This window comes from Hyperolius riggenbachi, chromosome 5 (genome assembly GCF_040937935.1).
Source record: "Hyperolius riggenbachi isolate aHypRig1 chromosome 5, aHypRig1.pri, whole genome shotgun sequence".
Taxonomy (NCBI): domain Eukaryota; kingdom Metazoa; phylum Chordata; class Amphibia; order Anura; family Hyperoliidae; genus Hyperolius; species Hyperolius riggenbachi.
In genome coordinates, this window is record NC_090650.1 from 414871570 (window position 1) to 414896899 (window position 25330).

General features: G+C 42.3%; 1 protein-coding gene across 1 annotated transcript in view; it reads left to right on the top strand.

The window, feature by feature from the left end:
* LOC137519170 (protein FAM83A-like) overlaps nt 1–25330 on the top strand; it is a 97457-nt gene that overhangs the window by 41380 nt on the left and 30747 nt on the right. The window contains exons 2-3 of the mRNA XM_068237984.1: nt 6481–6648; nt 9872–9996. Of these exons, the coding sequence (XP_068094085.1) occupies nt 6481–6648; nt 9872–9996 (293 nt within the window). The remainder of the gene's footprint in view (nt 1–6480; nt 6649–9871; nt 9997–25330) is intronic.

Sequence of the window (25330 nt, forward strand, 5' to 3'; positions counted from 1 at the left end):
ATGAACATTGGAAGCTCTGGAGGGCCACATATATTGGCAAGGAGGGCCGCATTTGGCCCGTGGCCCTTGTGTTTGACACTTGTGGTCTAGAAGCTCCAGGAGTTAGCCTTAAGCCTGGTACACACATCTCATTTTGATTGGCTATTCACTGGCCAATTCTACCCCCTCCCTGTAGCATGAGAGCCGATTGATTATGAATGTTATGAACAGATTGGGTCGGGAAGCTCCCATACTACACATACGTGGTAAAATTGGCCAATAGAAATTAGATATGTGTACCAGCCTTAATTAAATGCCTTAGTTCAATTAAATATAAATGATTAAAGATAGTCTGAAGCCTTATAAATTACCTGTTTTTATTGCAGAATGGTCTTTAGCCTTAAGAGCAAAGATGATTCGCCGCATCCCCGCGGTCGTACGAGGGCTTTATCCCCTCAAATCCCAGGGCAAAATTCTACAAATTTCAAAGTCGCTGCCTGGGGGAGGCAGAGCTCTGCTTCCAGTCCATTCAATCACCGCCAATCGCCGCCTCTCCTCGCCCCTAGTTCTTTCCCTCCTCTTCCCTGCCCCATTCACTCCCCGTAATAGGAAAGGAACAGATCTTTCTGAGGTAATAATAATAATAATAATTCCTTTTTTTGTATAGCGCCTTTCACCTGTCGGATTCAAAGCGCTTGCGAGGCAGCCACTAGAGCGCACTCAGTAGGCAGTAGCAGTGTTAGGGAATCTCGCCCAAAGAACTCCTTACTGAATAGGTGCTGGCTTACTGAACAGGCAGAGCCGAGATTCGAGCCCAGGTCTCCTGTGTCAGAGGCAGAGCCCTTAACCATCCAGCCACCACCTGGGACCAGCATGAACACCTTAGTTAGCTTTGCCTTGGGTCAGCTGTCCTTTTTGGTCCATTCATTCATTCCTAACTTGTTATCCTCACATTTTCTATTAGTCTTTATTTATATAGTGACATCACCTTTCATGGCACTGTAGAGTGTACAGTATAGACAACAGTGGATACCAGAAATACAGGGCTGCATTTACCATAAGGGCTCGTTTCCACTAGGGCGAATCCGCATGCGGGCACTGCATGCGGATTCGCATAGCTAATGTTAGTGGATGGGGCTGTTTCCACCTGTGCGGCGTGCGGGAGCGATTTGGCAGCGGGCCAAATCTGCACGGCGGGACCCACAGTTTTCGTCTGCGTCGGGAATCCGTGCGAATCGCCGCTAATGTATTTAATAGTAAAAACGCATGCGTTTGGTACATGCGTTTTTACCCGCGATTTCGCGTGCGATTTCGCACCCTTCCCAATGTAATTTAGTCCTGGCAGTGTCATGGTTAATTTCGCATGGCACCCTGCCATGCGAAATCGCACGCGAAATCGCAGGTAAAACGCATGCGGAAACGCACCCGCATGCGTTTTTACAAGCGTCGGAATGCCGGCGAAATCGCGTCGCACTAGTGGAAACGGGCCCTAAGGCACTGTAGGCATGTAGGGCTCACTCCCCTCCCCAAATGCTTCCCTCCCACCTTCCATATGCAGAGTCCCGAGTGGAGTTAAATCTGAGGTTACTTACCCTGCTCTCTGCATTCCACTGACCAGATCTCCCTGCAGTCAGGGGCACCTCTAGCTACTTAATACTGAGGTTCCTCTAGCTACCTAATACTTGGGGGCACCTCTAGCTACTTAATACTGAGGTTCCTCTAGCTACCTAATACTTGGGGGCACCTCTAGCTACTTAATACTGAGGTTCCTCTAGCTACCTAATACTTGGGGCACCTCTAGCTACTTAATACTGAGGATACCTCTGGCTACCTAATACTATGGTGCACCTGTAGGTACCTATGACGGGCAAGGGAACTAGGGGAGAAGTTACAGCTGGGACAGTCAGCACGCTTACGGAGTAGTTTAGCGAGTGTTTGTCGTTTCATGGACGGTGAAGTCTAGGGTGCCAAGACATCTGTGCCTATAGGTGCCTGTAAATCCGGGCCTGCATAGATACATACATAGTTTGTACACAGCATAAATATGAATATAGTTCCTGTATGGTGTGATGTCCTTGCAAGGCTGGGGAAGCAAAATGGTCCCATTCCAACACCTTCCGCAGCTCCCACGTAACTAACTCGTGGGGTGGACAATGTTTTCCAACTTTTACAGCAGTGTGGCACACCTAGGGGTCTCTTGCACTTTCTGGTGCCTTTTCTGGCTCACAGCCTTTTGCTGAGACATCTAAGGACCTATTAAAGATTGAACTTTGCTCATGAATTATTAATGATCAGCATAATTGGAGGTTTTGCAGGGGGCGTGTCCTTAGCCTCAGATGTTTCGTGCCACAAGTTGTTCATCTTTCTTATCTTAGGCTGAAGATTTGACAGTCAAATTAGCCTTGGTCCTGTTTATCCAAACCAATTTAAGTGTATTTAAACTGGCCTTTTTATTAGCTCTGGGATTAGCTCTTCAACTGACGATTTAATACTTTCCAGTCAACACACCTAACAGGGAATATGACGCTGAGGAAGCGTCATGTGACGCGAAACGTCGGTGGGAGGAGCCTATCGCCACACCACGCACATCCAGCGTTCCCCGCTGCCCACAACATCGCAGCCGGCAAAGCGCCCGCTAGCCGCATCCTGTTAAGGCGAAGCAGAGGCGCATACCATGCGCACCTACATCCGCAATACTCATGGCTGACATGGTGAGATAGCGTGCAGTCAGTGTCTGGAGACTCTTGCATGCGGAAATCTGAGTTCTGCCTAGCTATCCGCCCTAGGACTGTGAATGGGAATGCCCTACACACTACCCCTCCGGGCAACATACAAATGATAGCTGGAGTGGACTTGAGAGTGACAATAGCTTGACAGGTCACTATAGCGGTGGACTAGCCTGCGGACAATTGGAGAGGAGTGGAGTGGAACGGTGAACCTTAACTACTTCAGATCGTAGGGCACTGCAAGTATAACAAACTGTCGCATGTATTTGGGAGAATGATGATTGAGTGACATTGCTCCAACTAACAGCATATTGGCTTGCATCCCTTTACCCAGACTAACGCTTGCTTGCTATTGCCAAGAAAACACAGGACCTATCCCCATTAGGGGGAGGCAGCTGCTGTATGCATGGTGCAAGGCGGTGTGTGAGTTGTGGGTGGGCTGGGCTTGCCTGCATGGAGCAGAGAGTCAATGGACGGACTCCATGCAGACAAGCCCAGAGTATTGAACTAGGGAACAAGTGGGTTGGCTCCTTGGTTTTTATGTTTTGATTTCTGCGCAGAAATAGGTTTTTAATTCTGTCTGTGGTATTGGTCGTGCGAGGTGTATACCGGCAGCTTTCTATGTTCAATAAAGAATCATTTATACAACTGAGAGGTACTAGGTGTATATGGCCAATTTTGTGTGAAAAAATCTTACTATTGATTGTTTTAGCAAACGGCCACCTCTGATTTTAAAGGGCCAGTATCGTGAAAAATTGCAAAAATTTAAAATACATAAAAACACATAAATAAAAAGTAAGTTTCTTCCAGAGTAAAATGAGCCATAAATTTATTTTCCCCTATGATGCTGTCATATACGGTAGGTAGTAGAAATCTGACAGAACTGACAGAATTTGGACCAGCTCATCTCATCATGGGGGATTCTCATTGGCCTCAATTCTGGTAGCTATGTGAGGTAAATATTTTTTTGTCGGTAAAATACCTCATACGGTATTTTCCTCTTTTTTAGCAATTCTGAAAGATTCTTCTGCATTTCAGAACATGCAGTAAAACATGCGGTAAATGCATAAAGTGCGGTAAAACGTGCGGTATTTCAGCGGTAAGCATGCAGTAAATAAATAATAGTCATCTTTAATTGTCTTATAAGTTAGGATAGTCTTTGGAAGATTTTTTGTTTTGTTTGTTTGTTTTTTTGTTTGTTTTGAGGGGGAAGGTGTATTTGGTTATGTAGCAACCTATGAAAAGTATATTTATAGGCATCCCCTATAAAAAAAAATCCAGTAAATATTTGGAGTTTTATTTCTACTATTCTTTTCTATTACACAGCTTGAATAGGAACTCCACTAAAACAGCAATAGGAAGTGCACTATATGCATACACATTGACTTACCTCCAAATGGCATGCACATTTGTATAGTTATTGCAGGGAGTACATTTGTAAGGAATAAATAAAATACTGAGAATCCCCATGAGGAGATGGGCTAGTGAAAAACCTGTCAGTTCCATCAGATTTCCACTAACTACTGTAAGTGACAGCAACATAGGAGAAAGGTCATTTATAGCTCATTTTTCTCTGAAAGAAACATGCTAATTGTATGTGTTTCAAGGCATTTAAAATTTTACAGTTTCTTGTGATAGTGATCCTATGAATTTCAGCTGAATGACATTTTATTTCATAAAAGCAGATCTGCACGTGTTTATGCCATTCCACTCTCCATACACGTATACATATCTGACCAAATGTCTCAAACAGATCAATCCCTCTCCGATCAGAATCTGAACATAATTCAGATCGATTTTTACCGCAAATCAATCGAATTTGCAAACAATGCTGCTCGTTTTGTTACAGATAACCAGCAGATTCTATCAAAATCATTGAATCTGCCGGTATAGATTGATGTGTATGTATGGCCAGCTTTATGATCAAAACCTGATCCATCTGCTGTTCCTGGACCTGGGTTGTCAAATTGGCTCCTTAAAAGGCACTTTATTGACAAGTTTAATAATATCACCTGGTAGAAAGCTGTGAAAAAGTGAATTGCATACGGCCAATTGTTTTAATTTCTTGTATAAATGATTTAGTCAGTGTTTGCCCATTGTAAATTCTTTCCTCTCCCTGATTTACATTCTGAAATGTATCAAAGGTGGTGACATCTTTAGTCCTGCCAGGTGATCTCTGCGGAATGTTTGTTTACTGAGAGTTCTGAAGCCAGTAGAAAATATGCCTGGTCTCCCAGAATGCTCTGGAAGGAGAATCCCGCATATCTAAACAGCCTAGGCTAAAGGCTAGTACACACTAGCAATTTTGATTGACCAATGATTGCTCAATTTTACTACCTCCATGTAGTATGACCATTTACCTATATAAGCTGCATAGAATTGAAAATCTGTTTGGCCCTCATACTACATGGAGGTGGTAAAATTGAGCAATCATTGGTCAATCAAAATTGCTAGTGTGTACTAGCCTTAAGGATCACTGGGAGGCTGGGGCTACATACCAAAATACTGTACAGAAATGTATAGATATAGGAAGTGTTTCTGATGCTGAAACCAGGGAAATGCCCATAAAAGTGGGTATCCTGAATAAAGTATTGCATTCTAATATACGTCACTACAGGGCCTCTTTAAAGTGGGATAAAACTTCAATTTAACATTTGATAAAAATGTCTTTTCCTACTTTATATTACCCATACAGTTGTCATATTTGCTTTTGTGCACAAGATATATTGCTTGTTTACAAATTACAATATCCTAAAGTACAGTTTATCTGCTCTTAAAGCTGCCATTGCATTTTATTGCATAGCTGCTGTATTAATAAATTAATATCTATAAAGTGATCACTTCTCAACTCTCTGTTTCTCAGCTCAGTGCAGTTCAGTTTCAGCAATCTGCTGGCTGCTTACTAATTGTAACTGACAAAGGAATGTAAACAAAAGATAAGGTTATCACATCTTTGGATGTGCTGAGAAGCTGCCCACTGAAGCAAGGAGCTTCCCACTGAAGAACAAAGTGCTGTGTTTAACTGTTTGAATGCTGTTCAGCTACAAGTTTTTCTGTGTGGATTTTATGCTGTAAATAATCTTTTAGAGCAGGGGTGTCAAACTCAAATACAAAGTGGGACGACAGTGAACAGTGGGACCTAGTCGCGGGCCAACCTTAATGTCTACTGGCCACCTTCTTCCTTTATAAATTCCTCTGGTGTCTAATTACCCTCCATACAGTTCCCTGGTGTCTAGTGGCCCCCCTTTCTCCCATATACAGTTCCCTGGTGTCAAGTGCTCCCTCCCTCCCCTATACAATTCCCTGGTGTCTAGTGGCCCCCACCCTCCCCTATGTAGATCCATGGTGTCTAGTGGCCTCCTTCATCCCCTATCCAGTTCCCTGGTGTCTAGTGGCCCTCTCTCCCCTATACGGTTTCCTGTTGTCTCAAAGCCCCCTCCCCCCTCTATACACTTCCCTGGTTTCTAGAAGCCCCCTTCCCTGTACAGTTCCCTGGGGTCTAGTGCTTTCCCCTCCCCCATATGGCTTCCCTGGTGTTCTAGGGGTTCACCTCCAATATAGTTTACCTGGTAGTCTAGAGAGAGCCAAACATAACTGCAAAGTGGAGAAACCACTTGGAGGCCAAATTTGATGGCTCCAGGGGCCAGATTTGGCCCGCGGGCCGGAGTTTGACATGTATGTTTTAGAGTGAAGAAGAAATGCTGAGTTTCATTTGACTTTAAGTCTCTCCCTTGCTGTCTCTCTGCTGATACCTCTGTGCTATGTTTGCCTTTAGGTCCTCGCTATAATGATGGATGAGTTCTCAGATGCAGAGATATTCTGTGATATTCTGGAGGCTGCTAATAAACGGAATGTATTCGTCTATCTTCTCCTGGACGTCTCCAAAATACAGAGTTTCACCGACATGTGTGACAAGCTGCAGGTGAAGGACGTGCATCTCAAGGTATGGAACTTGACTGCCATGTACATCCCTATGATCAGTGGAAGGCACTGAGACCAATGCATGAAATTTGGTGTACGCAGGTAGCGCAAAGCAAGGGGAGCGTCATCCCTAAAGGTGCCCATAGATCTAGCGATGGAGGGCGAAGAAAAGATGAAGAGGCACTGTGCCTTTAAAAACCTATTTTAATCGATCCAAGTTGGCGTCACATGCAGCGGAGGTTAGGTAGATGGCCTGACAGCCGTTTCGCATACTAACCTGTTACTGCCTCTGATGACGCGTTAGAACGCGAAACGGCTGTCATCTACCTAACCCCCACTGCTACCTGCTGTATGTGATGCCAACTTGGATCTATTAAAATAGGTGTTTAAAGACACAGTAAATGGTTTGTTTGTCTTATTGAACAGGCCAGCAGTAGGTGCAGTAGTGGTGCGATCAGCAAGCGGAGACATATCTGGATTTGTACTCTCCATCAACCAAGGCCAAGTGTCACTAACCACCCCCCCCCCCCCAACCGCCCCTCCCCAACACTATTCTGTCCAAAAACCTTGCTAGTAATCACCCATTTGAATGGGGTCCTGTCCATTGCGCTGCTCTGCCCTCTATTCAACAAAAAAGCAGCACATGCTCTGTCCACTCGTGCTCCCTGTAATTCCGCGCTTCTGCTAGAATGTGCACAACAGCCAATACTGTTCTGGGCATGCATCCTTCAGAAATGACGCTCGTGTATGAGCAGCATTTGTCAAGTACACATACCCATAACACTTGCCTCCTGTGCACATCCAGACAGGAGCGCCAAAATATAAGGAGTGTGAGTGGACAGAGCATGTGCTGCTTCTTTGTCAGTCAGAGCCACAGACAGGTGACAAGGCAGCGCAATGGAGAGAAGCCCACCCAAAACAGAGAACAGGTAAGTAACAAATAACATCTTGTCAGTATACAGGAAGAAGGCGGCTTAGTAGCAGAAAGCTTTTTCTTTTAAGAATCAGAATCCGCTTTATTCGCCAAGTACGCGGAATGACGTACCCGGAATTGTTTTTTGTACACATGGCATGGCAGCCGAACATATACAAACATAGCAAACATATACAACATAGCATTGCACTACATCAAGAATAACATAACACACATGGGACCTGATTCACAAAGCGGTGCTAACAGTTAGCACGCTAGTGAAAAGCCCTTTATCACGCCTAAACTCAGTTTAGGCATGATAAGTTTAGGCATGATAAGTTTAGGTGTGATAAGTTTAGGCATGATAAGTTTAAGCACCAACTGCGTTAGCACCGCAGTGCACAGCTGATCAAAAGTTTTGCGCTAGCAAAGTCTGGTGCACTTCGCATAGAGTTTAATGGCGCTGCTTTGCGTGCGGGACTTTGCACGCTTTCTACACTTATCTAAACTTAGCATGCCTAAACTTATCACACCTAAACTTATCACACCTAAACTTATCACGCCTAAACTGGCTTTTCACCAGCATGGTGCAATGGTTATCATGCCTAAAGTCTCTAACTGGGTTAGCACCGCTTTGTGAATCGAGCCCATGGAGTGAGCCTAGGGGACATGCATTCAGGGCAAGGGCCAGGGGATGGCTGAACTGGTCATGGGGGGCTCGAGTTTGAGTTCAGAAGGTGTACCGCCTGAGGGAAGAAGGTATACCAGCATCTGGTGGTTCTGGAGGGGATGGCTCTGAAACGGCGGCCCAGTGGGAGAAGCTTGAAGAAGCGGTTGCCGGGGTGGGAGGGGTCCTGTGAGATCTTGATGGCCCTTGTCCTCATTCTGGTAGTGTGGAGAAGATCAAGGGGCGGCAGGGGTACTCCGATGATCTTTTCTGCAGTGCTGATTACTCTATGCAGTTTGTACTTGTCCCTGGCAGATGCCCCTGCATGCCAGACGATGAGAGAGGAGCACAGGATGGATTCCACGGTAGCCGTGTAAAAGCTCTTAAGCAGTTCACGCGGGATGCCGAATTTTTTTAGCTGGCGCAAGAAAAATAGCCGCTGCTGTGCCTTCTTTTGGATTTTAGTGGAGCTCTCCCACCATCTTAGGTCATTAGTAATGGTTGTGCCGAGGAATCTTAACGCACGGAACCCTGGAGACCTCGGTCTCCCCAATGTGAACTGGAAGGAGGGGGGGCGGACGCTTCCTATAGTCCACAATCAGTTCAACAGTCTTTGCCGCATTGAGGACGAGATTGTTGTCTTTGCACCAGTTGCAGATTTAAGGTAACCATAATAGCCAATAAATGATCAAATCCTGATTGAAAACTTTCTGCCTTCACTAAGGGCTAACATAGTACAATACTCTACTACTACAGGTAATTAGAAGGATCCTAAACTACATACAATGGCATAGATGTAGATGTCCTTTAAACAGTGACAATATAGTGCTTAAAACAGAAAGACAGATCTTAAAATGAGTCAGGAAAGAGTCAACTGAAGCGGAGATCACTGCTGCCATAAACATGTCTGGCTAGCTAAACAGTCATAAATTTAAGATAGATAAAAGAAAGTCTTTAACGGGAGTCATTCTGACAGCTGTAGGAGAAAGGGAGAAGTAACTAGCAGAGCTGAAATTCCTCTGTGGCAGTAGAGCATTGTACGGTGTATCATCCTGATTCAAAACTTCTTGAATTCCCCTGAATGTGTGCATTAAAACTGAATGCAGTTCTGTCTGCATTACTGTAAACTGGCACTTTTCACACAGCAGCATGTACTGTATGTCCATCCTACAGAGGACGGGATAATCATCAGATATGCAGGGAGTACGGGAACTCTGGAATTTAGACATCAATGCAGAGCAGGGCGCTGCGTTGAGGACCAGAAGAGATGCTTTACTTTAACATATGACCTCTTCTCTCTCCAAGTCTTGCCGCCCTTCTTATCTTATCTGATTTTATCGCCCTAGGCCATGGCCTTTGTGGCCTTCCCAGAAATCCGGCCCTGAGCGAAGATACAAATAATTCCAAGTTGATGCAGGATTATGAAAATTCTGAATACAAACCTACGCAGCTTAAAAAAGTGGACCAGTGCTGTTCCACTGAGGTTCATCTTCAAGCTGCATAAATTTCCATACAAAAATGGCATGATCCTGCATCAACCTGGAATTATGCGCATTTCCTTCACCATTTCCACTTTACAGTTTAGCTTTGATGATGACAGTTTTTCAGGCACTTTAACGCTCATGATGACACCCAACCTGACGCTTCACTTTGTTGACCTTCCAGAATATATCCATCAGGAGTGTAACGGGTGATGTCTACTGTGCCAAGTCTGGAAGGAAGTTCTATGGTCAGATCCATGAAAAGTTCATCATATCGGACTGGAGATGTGTCCTTTCGGGGACGTACAGGTAGGTGGTGCTGGTCTGACACTGTGGAATACAAACTTGCTTTGCTGTGTATGAGTTGCTACCAAGGCGGGATTGATACTTTTTGTACCCTTAGGCCAAGTATGTTGCGGTTCCCCTTTCTTGTGCAGCTGTGCTACCCCCATTCCATGTGCAGCCCCCTCTTCCATCTGTAACATCCATGTGCAGCCCCGGTCCCTTTCTTTTATCAACAGCTCCCTTGAGGAACAGTTTCCCTTTTTTCATGTGTTCTTCCCCTTTTTTCATATGTAAAATACCCTCTTTCATGTCCAGGTCCGCCCTTGGGCTGCAGCCACCTAAGGCCTGGGCCTTTGTGGCCTTGCAAGAATTCCAGCCCTGGTCACTATACTGGCACTCCAACATTTTCAAAGACTTGCACTCCTTTTAGAGAAGGAAATTCTTATGACAAATAATACATTTTCAGTACAAAATAATTCCTCTTCCCCCCTTCTGTGGCTGTAATGAACTTTTTCACATGTGGATATGGAGGTAGCCAGCCTGAAATCCATAAATTTTCTGATCTAGAAATCCGAGTGTATGTTGCTCAATAAGCTGTATCCAGGGCCGGATTTGTACTTCTTACCGCCCAAGGCCGACTATTACCAGCCGCCCCAACCGAAACCGTATCCTACCACCTCTCTCCACACACCAATCCAAAAATATTTGGCCCGATGGTGTCCACTATTGGGGCTAGTGCCGAGGTCTCCATGGCAACGTGAAGTGAATCAATCATGTCACACGGGGGAACTGGTCAATCAAGCGATCTACAGGTGATGGGCGTGGTGGAAGCCACCCACCACACACACATAGTCAAAAGTGGCGCACAATTGGACATTGGGTGGGGTCAGCAACACGTAAAAGTGAGTCCTGTACACACTGCTGTCTCCAGGGTAACAGCGCTGGCCAATCAATAATTAAGAAATGGGTACTGTGAGAGACTGCCTTCTGTATTCTGTACTATTTGCTGGTGCTGCCCCTGGTCCTTTCATCCCCCACACCAAGTGTGTGAGACCCGGCCTTCTGTAACTGCCTGGAGCTGCTGCTATGTCATTGGACAAGGTCTGGCTTTTTGCTAGTCACACACTGTTCACAAACGTTTGGTTAACGAACTGCAGCTGCCTGTAGCACAGCACAGGCAGGTGCCAGCTGGTACTAATAGTGCAGTTATCCTGACCACTTTCATTTGTTTGGACACTTGCAAATAATGCCCTGCAAATAATGCCCACTGTCTGCAGGCCGCCCCTTGTTTATCTGGTGCCCTAGGCCATGGCCTATTTGGCCTTGCCAGAAATCCGGCCATGGCTGTATCCCCAGACTGTCTCCCTATGTGCATGTTCCTTGTTCTGCCTAAAGGTACGTGCTTATAAAGCTGAACGAAGAAGGCAAGGAAGTCGTACAATCCAACTCTTCTGAACTTATATTTTGAAAATCCCAAATCAAGTCTTGAGTACGGAGTTGCCATCTCAGCTTCTTTTACTGGGTATTATGGTCTGCTCTTAAAGTGACTCTGTAACAAAAATTACAATGTTTTTTCTACCATCCTACAAGTTCCTAAACCTATTCTAATGTGTTCTGGCTTACTGCAGCTCTTTCTACTATAACCATCTCTGTAATAAATCAATGTATCTTTCCCCTGTCAGACTTGTCGGCCTGTGTCTGGAAGGCTGCCAAGTTCTTCAGTGTTGAACTGTTCCTCTATGCACACTCCAGTGTGTGTTTTATTTACATAAGCCAGCAGCTTCTCTGCTATCTTATCAGTGATAGAAGAGAGCTGGATAAAAATCCTCCTCTGGAGGCTGTGAAAGGAGCTGGTCTGTCACATACTGAGGAATTAACGACATAGGCAGAGCTGTCTGCAGGAAGCCTGTAATGTTCAGTGCATGAGAGAAGCTGGGGACAGAAGGTAAACACACACAAGTGATCTCTTGAGATTCAGAAGTAAGGCTGTATACAGCCTGCTTGTGTATGGATGTATTTTCTATGTGTGGACATGCTGTACATCAACCTACTTCCTGTTTTGGTGGCCATTTTGTTTGTTTATAAACAAACTTTTTAAAACTGTTTTTGACTAATTTTAATGTGGCGGGGAGCGGTGAAATTGTGACAGAGGGTAATAGGAGATGTCCCCTAACACACTGGTATGTTTACTTTTGTGCGATTTTAACAATACAGATTCTCTTTAAAGCGGATCCGAGATGAAAAACTAACTAAAACAAGTAACTTATCTATATATCTTATCTAAAGTTTAGATAGTTTAAACAGCAAATCTAGCTGCAAACAGCTTTAACAGTTTATGATTATATATTCCTGTGATACAATGAGAGAAGCCATGTTCTGTTTGTTACATTACACACAGGCAAGCTGATAGCATCTCTAGCCCTCAACTTGTGACAAATTCACTCCCCTCTCCTCCTCCCTCCTCCCCTCTGCCTCTGAAATCTCTGGCTAGTAACCTCCTCCTCCTCCTGCCCAGACTGAGCTCTCATAAGCCCTTGCTACAGTGCCAAGGCTCTCTGGAGAAGCTGTGGGCGAGGCTTGATTCGTTTATAGCAAATTAGAGTATTAAAACAAAAAAAAATTATTTGGCTTAAGGAATGCCCTATAAACTATATGAAAGGGACACAATTATGCAATGAGTAAAAGTTTATCTCGGATCCACATTAAGCGATATTTCATCTATGGTCTAAACTCTAGACCAAAGATAAAATACTACTTTAAGGCTGCTTACACACAGGGACGTTACAGGCGCACGTTAGTGCAGCCTGTAACGCTCCCCCAACGCACAGCAATGTAACACAAGTGGGCTGTTCACACTGCCCACGTTGCGATACAAGTAACGCTGCACGTTCTTCCGAAAGTGCAGCATGCTACGGCGTTACAGCGGCTTAAGATGCGTTAGACTGTTTGCACATGCGCAGTCATGTTGGGGAGGAGCGGAGAGCGGCCAGGCACATGGCTAATTAATATTCCCTGCACGTTGTGACGTGCAGTGTTTACTTCCTGGTGCGGCCGCTCTGTGCTGCGATTGGCCGGCGGGACCACGTGATGCCGCATGCGTCCAAGAGTACGCATTACGGCATCACGGACGCCAGAGTGAGCTGCACAACGCAGCTCACTCCGTCGTCCACATCGAAGAGCACCAGGCCTTGCGTTAGGTGCACGTTATGCGACCTTAACGTAGCACCTAACGCAACGTCTTGGTGTGCAAGTAGCCTAAGAGCAGGCCATACAAAACAGCATAAAACTAAGGGGGAACAATATGTTTGGTTTTCAAATTACTGGAAGGGTTAATAATTCAAACTTCTAATTGCTCAGAAACTAATTGGTAAGATTGCCATAGCCATTCCAAAGTTATCAGATTGTGTTGAGCTGTAGTGAGCTTAGTAAGCAATGCAGAAAAGCTTCTGCTGTATCCTGGTAGGAGGCACTTCCTCTGCTGTAATTGCTCAGCAATTAGTTAATTACAACTCAATCTGATAATTTTTCCCACAACCAGCAATGTTATCAGTGAGCTTCAGTGTAACTATTCCTACCAATGGTTATTCCTTCCAGTGATTATACCAGTCTTTTTTGGCTTTCCATAAGGTTTCTTTTTTTTTTTTTTTTGTAGTGCTTTTTTGTTTTTGTTTTTATTGATTTTTTGTTTGTTTTTTGTGGTGTTTAAAGGGGAACTATAGTGAAAATAACATAGTGAATAAAATTGCGTACTTTTAACAATATTCATTTAGACAACTCTTAGACTGTGTTTGCCATTGTAAAATCTTTTCTCTCGATTTTACTTTCTAAAATTTATCACTGCTGGTGACATCTTTAGTACAGCCAAGTCACCTATGCAGAATGTTCGTTACTTCTATGCACAGAGGGAGATGCTGCTTGCTTGGTAGTTGGAAAAAGCTGACATCACACTGTAGGAGGGGTTTCACCACAATATCATCTACACAGACCCCCCCCCTATGATCTATTTGAGAAAATGTAAAGTTGTCTCGTGGGAAAGGGGGTATCAGCTACTGATTGGGATAAAGTTCAATCCTTGGTTAAAATTCCTCTTTAACCATTTATGCTGCACGGACCTGCTACAGCCGCAGGGGCGCACTAGTCACGTCCCTGCAGTTTGGGGTGCTTTGCGGACGATCGTGCAGGCAGATGCCCGCGATCCTGATGTTGCCGGGAGCAGGGGGGATTGGCTGGGGGGAAAAGTCCCCTGTGCCAATCCGTACATGTCCGCCGAGAATAAACACTGTTTTTTGTTCAAAAACAACTCTTAAATAGAGCCGCCACGCTTCCTTCCGCCTCCTCTTTCCGCCGCCGATCGTTAGATTTATGAATGGAAACAAAGTTCCCATTCATTAACCTCCCCGCAGGCCACCCGTGATCGCAGGCTTCCATTGATGCCTGCGTCACTTCCCTAGTTACAATGTAGCAACAAATTGTTTCCTATATAGCGTACTTATACGCTAATAGGATTTGCTTAGCAGGGACTTCTTGTGGCCAAATAGTAAAATTACACCTACTGACTTTAGGGAATAAAAAAAAATTAAATATTATAAATTTATGGGCTAAAAATTAGCGATGGATGTAAAACTGAAAAAAACGTACCTTTATTTCCAAATAAAATATTGTCACCATACATTATGCTAGGGATATAATTTTAACATTGTAATAACAGGGACAAATGGGCAAATAAAATGTGTGGATTTTAATTATCGTGGCATGTACAGTGGTGTGAAAAACTATTTGCCCCCCTTCCTGATTTCTTATTCTTTTGCATGTTTGTCACACTTAAATGTTTCTGCTCATCAAAAACCGTTAACTATTAGTCAAAGATAACATAATTGAACACAAAATGCAGTTTTAAATGATGGTTTTTATTATTTAGTGAGAAAAAAAACCTCAAAACCTACATGGCCCTGTGTGAAAAAGTGATTGCCCCCTGAACCTAATAACTGGTTGGACCACCCTTAGCAGCAATAACTGCAATCAAGCGTTTGCGATAACTTGCAACGAGTCTTTTACAGTGCTCTGGAGGAATTTTGGCCCACTCATCTTTGCAGAATTGTTGTAATTCAGCTTTATTTGAGGGTTTTCTAGCATGAACTGCCTTTTTAAGGTCATGTCACAACATCCCAATAGGATTCAGGTCAGGACTTTGACTAGGCCACTCCAAAGTCTTCATTTTGTTTTTCTTCAGCCATTCAGAGGTGGATTTGCTGGTGTGTTTTGGGTCATTGTCCTGCTGCAACACCCAAGATCGCTTCAACTTGAGTTGACGAACAGATGGCCGGAACATTCTCCTTCAGGATTTTTTGGTAGACAGTAGAATTCATGGTTCCATCTATCACAGCAAGCCTTCCAGGTCCTGAAGCAGCAAAACAACCTCAGACCATCACACTACCACCACCATATTTTACTGTTGGTATGATGTTCTTTTGCTGAAATGCTGTGTTAATTCTACGCCAGATGTAACGGGACACGCACCTTCCAAAAAGTTCAACTTTTGTCTCGTCGGCCCACAAGGTATTTTCCCCAAAGTCTTGGCAATCATTGAGATGTTTTTTAGCAAAATTGAGATGAGCCTTAATGTTCTTTTTGCTTAAAAGTGGTTTGCGCCTTGGATATCTGCCATGCAGGCCGTTTTTGCCCAGTCTCTTTCTTATGGTGGAGTCGTGAACACTGACCTTAATTGAGGCAAGTGAGGCCTGCAGTTCTTTATCTGTTGTCCTGGGGTCTTTTGTGGCCTCTCGGATGAGTTTTCTCTGCGCTCTTGGGGTAATTTTGGTCAGCCGGCCACTCCTGGGAAGGTTCATCACTGTTCCATGTGTTTGCCATTTGTGGATAATGGCTCTCACTGTGGTTCGCTGGAATCCCAAAGCTTTAGAAATGGCTTTATAACCTTTGCCAGACTGATAGATCTCAGTTACAGTACTTTTGTTCTCATTTGTTCCTGAATTTCTTTGGACCTTGGCATGATGTCTAGCTTTTGAGGTGCTTTTGGTCTACTTCTCTGTGTCAGATAGCTCCTATTTAAGTGATTTCTTGATTGAAACAGGTGTGGCAGTAATCAGGCCTGGGGGTGACTACAGAAATTGAACTCAGGTGTGATAAACCACAGTTAAGTTATTTTTTAACAAGGGGGGGCAATCACTTTTTCACACAGAGCCATGTAGGTTTGGAGTTTTTTTTCTCACTAAATAATAAAAAACATCATTTAAAACTGCATTTTGTGTTCAATCATGTTATCTTTGACTAATAGTTAACGGTTTTTGATGAGCAGAAATATTTAAGTGTGACAAACATGCAAAAGAATAAGAAATCAGGAAGGGGGCAAATAGTTTTTCACACCACTGTATAATGGCCGAAAACTGAGAAATAATGATTGTTTCAATTTTTCTTAAATATTCCCGTTAAAATGCATTTAGAATAAAATAATTCTTAACATAATGTACCACCCAAAGTAAGCCTAATTGGTGGCAGAAAAAAAACCAAGGTATAGATCATTTCTTTGTGATAAGTAGTGATAAAGTTATTGGGGAATGAATGGGAGGAGCGCTGAAATGGGGAAATTCCTCTTGTCCATAAGGTGAAAAATACCCGCGGGATGAAATGGTTAATGTTTAAAAGCAAAAATGCAATTTTGATCATTCCACTTCAAGTAAGTTATGAAGCGCTGTTGTTACACTGACCTGAATTAGCGACGAGGTCCGGCAAAACACGTTGCCCTTTTTTAGTGCTCGGTAAATTGCTTTTTTTTCCCATATAATGCTGACCTAATTCTTCAGGACAGGTAACACCAACACTACCTCTACATTTTAAAGGGAACCCGGGGTGAGAGTGATATGGAGGCTGCCATATTTATTTTCTTTTAAAAAATACCAGTTGCCTGGTAGTCCTGCTGATCTATTTGGCTGCAATAGTGTCTGAATAACACCAGAAACAAGCATGATCATTGTCAGATCTGACAATATTGTCAGAAACACCGGATTTGTCTATGCTTGTTCAGGGTCTATGGCTAAAGTTATTAGAGGCAGAGGAGCAGCAGAACAGCCAGGCAACTGGTATTACTTAAAGGGGACCTGAACTCAGAACTCCTCTCTGCTCTAAAAGAAACAGAACAGCATAACAACCTTTAAACGAAAAACATTTCTTTGTTACAGCCGATACAAATACTACAATAAATCTGCACTGTTTCTACTTCCTGATTCATGGAAGCAGACATATTGTGTATAGCCTGTGCTTTCACATGGGTTTCTCTACCATAGGCAGTCATGTGACACAGGGGAGGGATCAGATTACAACTAGTGATTAGACACAAATGAGGGGGAATTACACAGGCTAACCTCCTTAAATACATACAAATTTCTGTTATGTTTTTCTTGTGTCCCGTGCAAGAGTTCAGGTCCAATTTAAAAGGAAATAAATATGACAGCCTCCATATAACTATCACCTTGCTTCACTTTAAACTGTTTGTAAGTGTTTTATCGCATTGCATGCCTCCATAATAGTTCTTTTTCAAGTTGAAATTATATGCAATCATCTAGCAATCATATGCTTATCTCCCATCTTATAGATGCAAATAGCAAAAAAAAAATTGCTGATTACATCAGGAAAAACCAGGTATTATCGTGTGTGTGGTGACTGGAGACTTCAAAGCCAGCGTGTAATCTAGAACTAACAAGCACATAAAGAGCCTTTTATGCAGCTGCTGATTGCTGGGAAGCATGTATAATGAATGAGACAGGTAGAGGTGTGGAGTGCAGCGCTGCAGGCAGTGGGTGAGACTTCTGCCACACATTGTCCCTGTGTAACCGTGTGTGTACCCTATACCAGCCACAAGCCGTCGTCACAGCGCCTGCTGTCATGGCAACACACAGGCCTCAATTCACGGAGCATTATCAAACGTTTATCAAACACTTTATCAAACGTTTGATAATTTACCTCATGGGTAAAATCTCATTTTAAATTCACTAAGGTGTTATATATTTATCGAATGTTTTACCGATAAAGTAAAATAATTTAGTGAATTGAAAATGAGATTTTACCCATGAGGTAAATTATCAAACGTTTGATAAAGTGTTTGATAAACGTTTGATAATGCTCCGTGAATTGAGGCCACAGTCATTTCCTTCATTTTCACCATTTTTGTTTTACTTATTAAGTGTAGTAAAAAAATTTGACTTTTTAAACTTTCTTTATGAGATAGTTTGAAATATTAATATTTAGTATTTATTAACACCGACATCTTCCACAAAGCTGTACAGAGTATAGTGTCTTGTCATTTAACTGTCCCTCAGAGGGGCTCACAATCTTTATTATTATTGGTGAATGAATAGATTTCCCTAAATTGTTCTTAGATTGTTAGGGAGTCGACATTAGATTATAACAAACCATGCATGCATCGATGTTTTAACAACAGATTTGATGACTATAATACAATACAATTACATTTTAAAGCACTTTTCTCCCGTAGGACTCAAAACGCATAGATATGTCTCAGGTCAGTACAGGGTTGCAGGCTGGACTGTGTTACAGAGTATATAGTCAGGTGTTTATAAATGCCAGACTAAACAGGTGGATTTTCAGTTTGGATTTAAATGCTTCCAGGGATAAAGATGATGTCCTGATTGGGTGTGACAGGGAGTTCCAGAGTGTAGGGGCAGCATGACTGAAGGATCTGTCTCCAAAGGTTTTGAGGTAGACTCTGAGGGTGATGAGCTATAATCATGAGTGTGCCATGTGTGAAGATGTGTTGACTGACTTGGAGACAAATAGGCACAACGATGGAATAAATGTGTTGTTGAAACTATGAAAAACAAATCAACAACAGCTTGTTACGTAATAAAATCATCTTTTCTGTTTGGAAGCTTTTCAAGTGTCCTCCAGTCAGGTATGTGGATAATAGTGGAGACAGGTTTTTATTCTGATCCGGTAAATTGATGCCTTCATATCCCATAATCACAGGATCCTGTGCCCTAGAGACAGAGCCGTGGATCCAATTATGGTATAATTACCGCATAGGTGTGATGTTACGGCGCTCGGCTGTAATTTAGAAAACGCTATAAAATTTCATTGTTGACGGTGACTTTATCTTGTCCTTTTGGAAAAGCCTGGGGTGGGCTGACGCAGGTTTGGAAAAAAACGTATCGAAAATATTCATGAGAACAGATTGTACCGAAAGAGGACACGGAAAGATCAGATGATGATTTTATCACGTCCAAAACGCTACTAAAACTTGTAAACAAAGTAATCCAAAAATCTGCCCAAGGTGGTGCAAGACCAAATCATTTATCTTAATACCTCCAACATAATGGACAGAGAGGCCCATATGCAATTAACCTTTTCTCCGGAGTTTTCTCCTAGGAGTTAAGTTTACATCTTCCCTTTATAATAACCTTTTAGCACTTTGCAACTGAAAAAAAGTACCAAAAAGTATTGTCAAAATTATTTTGAGATTCAGGGGGATAAAAATTCTGTGTGATGAGAGGTAGTTTGTGCACCATCCATTATTTAAAAGGATCCAAGCTGGGAATCATCTAGTTAAAGTTTGTACCGAGTTAAGTTTCCTCCATTTACAGTGGTATGAAAAACTATTTGCCCCCTTCCGGATTTCTTATTCTTTTGCATGTTTGTCACACTTAAATGTTTTTGCTCATCAAAAACCGTTAACTATTAGTCAAAGATAACATAATTGAACACAAAATGCAGTTTTAAATTAAAAATAATAAAAACCATCATTTAAAACTGCATTTTGTGTTCAATTATGTTATCTTTGACTAATAGATAACGTTTTTTGATGAGCAGAAACAGAAAGTGTGACAAACATGCAAAAGAATAAGAAATCAGGAAGGGGACAAATAGATTTTCACACCACTGTATCTGAGACTTGGATTCTCCATTTTACCGGCAACCAATAAAGAAATCTCAAAACTGGGGAAATGCTTTAGCTCTGGGTACTGGGCAACACTTTCAGCACATAGAATGAGAATCCCTGTAGATATCTGATTTCAAGGAGACAATTGAGAGCTTCTGATGCAGCAATTGATTTAAGGCTCATACATACGCTCAACAAAAGTCTTTTAAATGCACAATTATCAAACAACTTGAAGAAGTTGGACAACTTTTGTCAAGGCATTATCACTGGTAAGAGGCGACCAATAACTGATAAGACGCAGCTCAAGTCAATCCAACTGCTGGACACAACTTCTCTCAGTTGTTTGCCTAGTCAGTCCAACATGGCAATGTGTACAGAAGTCTGCTGTGACTTTTCAATGACTTCCATTATTAGTCGCTCACCAGTTGAGTAACAATATGTAAATTTGTAGTTGTTTGTCAAGTTGTCCGTCAAGTCATTGGCTATCATTCATAAAGGGGTTGTCGGTAAAGTAAATCCATGCGGGAAAACACCGCTGGCGGTATTTTAGACTTCTGGCTGCTCATTCATAAAAAAGTATCCAGTTGCGATAGCAGTGCGGAGATTCCCCGAACTAGGCTGGCGGTAAGCAGGCGGTAGGCTTGCGGAAGCACAGGAAGCTGCCAAGTTGATACATTTCTCCGTGTTCCGCTCTACTGCAGCTGCCTGGGAGGTCTGTGTCTCCATTAACTTAACATTGTTATCACCACATCAGAGGGAGCGGTACTTCCCGACCTCATACCGCTTGCAGTAATCTTTATGAATTAACATTTTGTTAAATTTTTTACGATAATCACCACGGTGATTTATCGCTCTGCTCGGTAATGTCAGCTTTTCATGCGGAAAGAACCTTTATGAATGCCGAATTTGCTAAGTGTTCGGTAAAGTGAGCTGTTTTAAGCATTTCCGCATGCGGAAATGCTTTATGAATGATAGCCATTCTGTGTGTATAACAGTTGTTTGCACGCCAAGACGTATCTTTCCAACTTTTTTAATTGTAGTTGTTTGTAAAGTTGTTTATAGTAAAAGACTTTTGTTGAGCATGAGAGGTGTTAATTGATGGGTTGGAACAGAGGCACCAAAGCAGTTTAAAAAGGAAAGTATTTGTGGATTTACCCAAAAAGGATGCAGAAAGTCAAGAATCTGTTCAAATAAAACTTAAGACATATGCTGCAAGCAGGCAACACGTTTTGCGGGTATTCACCCGCTTCTTCAGACAATGAAAGAGCAGCTTTTTCCAAGCTCTTAGCCAAAAAAGAGGCACTATTTTCGGCTAAAATCCACAGTGGTTACCTTGGTGGTAACCCACCCTTGTGAATACCATTTCACTTGATGTAAATACCTAATCTTGTCTAATATTATATATATATATATATATATATATATATATATATATATATATATATATATATATATATATATATATATATATATATATAATATTGTCTTTTACTCTATTTTGGCACCTCTTTTGGAGCTGATCAATTTCTTAGAGCAAAGCTGAATTTTCACTTTAGAACCCCTTGCCGAAACTATCCAGCTTTCCCATCTGCTGCAGCTTCAGGGAACTGTCTCGCTGTATCTTCATCTTTGTGGATGACGTTACATAAACTGGTGCAATGTTTCCCGTCACATGGTGCACATTGGTCAGCAGAGCTGCTCTCAGAGCCTGGGACCTATGTAACACACATGCCACTTGCATTTTTCCTCCTTCTTTGGTATGGAACCTAGGGCTGTGGCTAAGTTTATAAAACGGAATATCTGAGAACTCATTCTTGACATTGATAAATGGAATCTCGAAATGAGCTAGTAGGACTGGAACAGGCACAAGCTCAGGGCAGTACATGCTTCATTTCAGAGCAGGAGAGAGAGAGAGGACAGGTGAGGACAGGTGGAGGTGAAAGGATCAATTAATCAATGTCTGGTCATATGTGGCCCCTTCACCATGACTGCTTATTTAAAAAAAAAAACAAAGATATGTAAATTAACATTGGGGAAGAAGAGGGAAAAGACTTACACTATCTTCTATTTATTATTATTATTTTTTTTATTTATATACTTCCCAAATCCATGTTATACAATACACAACACATAGGACATACTGCGCCATGTCCTACTAACTTTTCTCCTCAGTTTCTCCTCAGTTTTCTCCAAGGAGATAATTTTTCATCTCTGAAATAACTTTTCAGAACTTGGCAACTGAGAATGTACTAAAATGTAGGTTATTTTGAGTAAATTTGTTTTGGTAGAAACTTTAAGGGCCCTTTTCCATTAGCAGTCGCTAGCGTTCGCGCTGAACGCTAGCGATTGCTGAATCGCAAAATGTAAAAAATGACCGGCGATTTCCCGACGTTTGCGGCCGCGATTTTGCCATGCTATGCACTGCATAGCAAAATCGCGGCAAAAGTCGCTCCGTGGCGCGATCGCGATCAAGTAAAAAACGAATTGCGGTAGTGGAAATTACCTACCGCGATTCCTATGTTAAAAAGCAAACCGTAGCGATTTTAAAATCACTAGCGGTTTGCGGTTTTGCGATTAAGCAGTCGCAAACGCCCTAGTGGAAAAGGGCCCTAAAAGTATTTTATTGGTAAGCTTAGAAAATGTCTCCTTGTACAAAACTCAGGAGGAAAGCCAATAGGATATGGCCCACTGTTGGAAATGCAGAGTTGAAAGGGGCACTATGGCGAAAAATTGTAAAATTTAAAATATGTGAAAACGTAAACAAATAAGAAGTATGTTTTTTCCAGAGTAAAATGAGCCATAAATTACTTTTCTCCTATGTTGTTGTCACTTACAGTATTTAGTAGAAATCTGACAGAAGCCTCAAACCTGGTACAGTGAAATTTGTATTTGTCTCAGCCCACTAATGGCCCAGCATTGCCCAGGTATGTATTTGGCTGGTTTTGGCTGCGCCCACTTTTTCTAACCCTAACTCACAATTACTCAATGACCAAGTTTGTGAGCTTTGCGGTCCTTGACATCAATAATTTGCATTGAAATGAAACAAATCTGATTGGCTTTGGCTCCACCCCCTTTTCTGAATTTGAACCCCAGTCACTAAAAGGCCAACTGTACCAGGATTGAGGCTTGTGCCATTAGCAGTGCAAGAATGGCAGCAATTAAATATCCCCCTTGAAAATTAATAGGTGAATTTTGATTGGCTTTTGTAGGCTCCACCCACTTTTTCTAAATATTAATCCCAGTCACCCAGTGACCATCTGCAGCCAATCTTACACTGTTAATCACAGGGTTCTCAAACTTTGCCCAGTTTATATTTTCCCAGTGAAACGTGTATTTGTCTCTGCACACTTTTTGGTTATGGGGATAAAAAGTATCCTATATGTTATTCCAGGTAATGTACTATGTGTGTGCCAAATTTCATTCAAATCCGTTAAGCCGTTGTTGCGTGATCGAGTAACAAACATCCAAATGTCCAAACATCCAATCTTTCACATTTATAATATTAGTGAGATATATAACACTAATGCTGGGTACCCACTATGAAATTTTCTGGCCGCTTTACTGTCAGATCAATTATTTCCAACATGTGCGATTTGCTTTCTGATCAGTTTCCGTTCCCTTCACTAGGAAATTGCTCGGAAAATGCTGAAAAATCGATCGGAACGCAAATCGGACATGTTGGAAATAACCGATCTGACAGTAAATCGGCCCGAAAATCTCATAGTGTGTACCCTACCCAGCATTAGGCTGCCCATATGCTTACACTGCAGATTTGTAGTTGTTCAGGTAAATGATTAAAATGTACTCCCACCACTGCACCCCAACATGCCTGATCAATGTTTAATTGATAAAATGGTTGAATGGGGATTGAAATGTTCCTTAATTTTTTTTTTTTATTCAACATGTAGATTGATTCTAACATCTGTTTGAAAGATTGTGCTATGTGTGCCTGGTTTTCGGAATAAAATCCTAAAATAGGTTTGAACTATTTAACAAATTAAATAAATAGGTTTAAGAGAGAGCTGAAATTAAACAAATGTGATTGGCTATTTGTGGCCCACCTCCTTTTCAGAATTTAAACCCCAGCCTCCCAGTGACTGACTGTACCAGATTTGAGGCCACTGCTATTGAGAGTGTAAGAATGGCAGCAATGTAAATATCCCCCTTGAAAATCAATAGGTGAATTTTCATTGGCTGTTGTAGACTCCACCCACTTTCCTGAATATTAATCCCAGTCATCAAGTGACCAAATGTGTCAAGTTTGAGAACCCTCCCAATAACAGAATGGCTGAAATCAATCTAACAAATCTGATTGGCTGTTTGTGGCTCCTCACCCTTTAGTGAATTTGGACCCCAGTCACCCAGTGACTGACTGTATCAGGTTTGAGCCCTCTGCCATTAACAGTGTAAGAATAGTAACAATGTAAACATTCCCCTTGAAAATCAATAGGTGAATTTTGATTTGCTGTTGTAGGTTCCACCTACATTTCTAAAAAATTAATCCCAGTCACCCAGTGGCCAGCTGAGTCGAGTTTGAGAAACCTGCCATTAACAGTGTAAGAATGGTTTTAGTTTATATTTTTGCATGTATAAAATGTAGTTGTTGGCACCGCCTACTTTTTCTAACCTTGATATGCAGTCATTCAAGTTTATGAGCTTTATGAGCTTTCGGTTCCTTGGTATCAATACTTTGTATATTCTTATTGAAATTAAACAAATCTGATTGGCTGTTTGTGGCTCCGCCTCCTTTCTGAATTTGAACCCCAGCTACCCAGTGACCAACTGCACCAGGTTTGAGGCATCTGCTATTAATAGTGTAAGAATGGCAGAAATTTAAATATTCCCCTTGTAAATGATTGGCTGTTGTAGGCTCCATCCATTTTCTTGAATATTAATCCCAGTCACCCAGTAACCAAGTGTGCAAAGTTTGAGAACCCTGTGATTAACAGTCTAAGAATGGCTGCAGTTTACATTTTCCCATTGAAAATGAATGGGTGAAATTTGATTGGCTGTTTTATGCTCCACCCACTTTTCCTGGATTTGTAGCCTTGGTCACCAAGTGACCAACTGTGCCAATTGTGGGGACTCTGGCTTGATTACTGTAAGAATGGCAGCCTTTTACATTTTTTCCTTTGACATGAATGGGTGAAACCTAATTGGCTGTTTTTAGCTCCGCCCAGGTGTGCAGGGGGGACCTGAGACCCCCAGAACATATCATCCCAGGTAGTAAGGGATCTGTATACCAAGTTTCGTTCAAATCGGTCAAGGCATTTTCAAGTGATCGTGACACACACACACACACACACACACACACACACACACACACACACACACACACACACACACACACACACACACACACACACACACACACACACACACACACACACACACACACACACACACACACACACACACACACACACACACACACACACACACACACACACA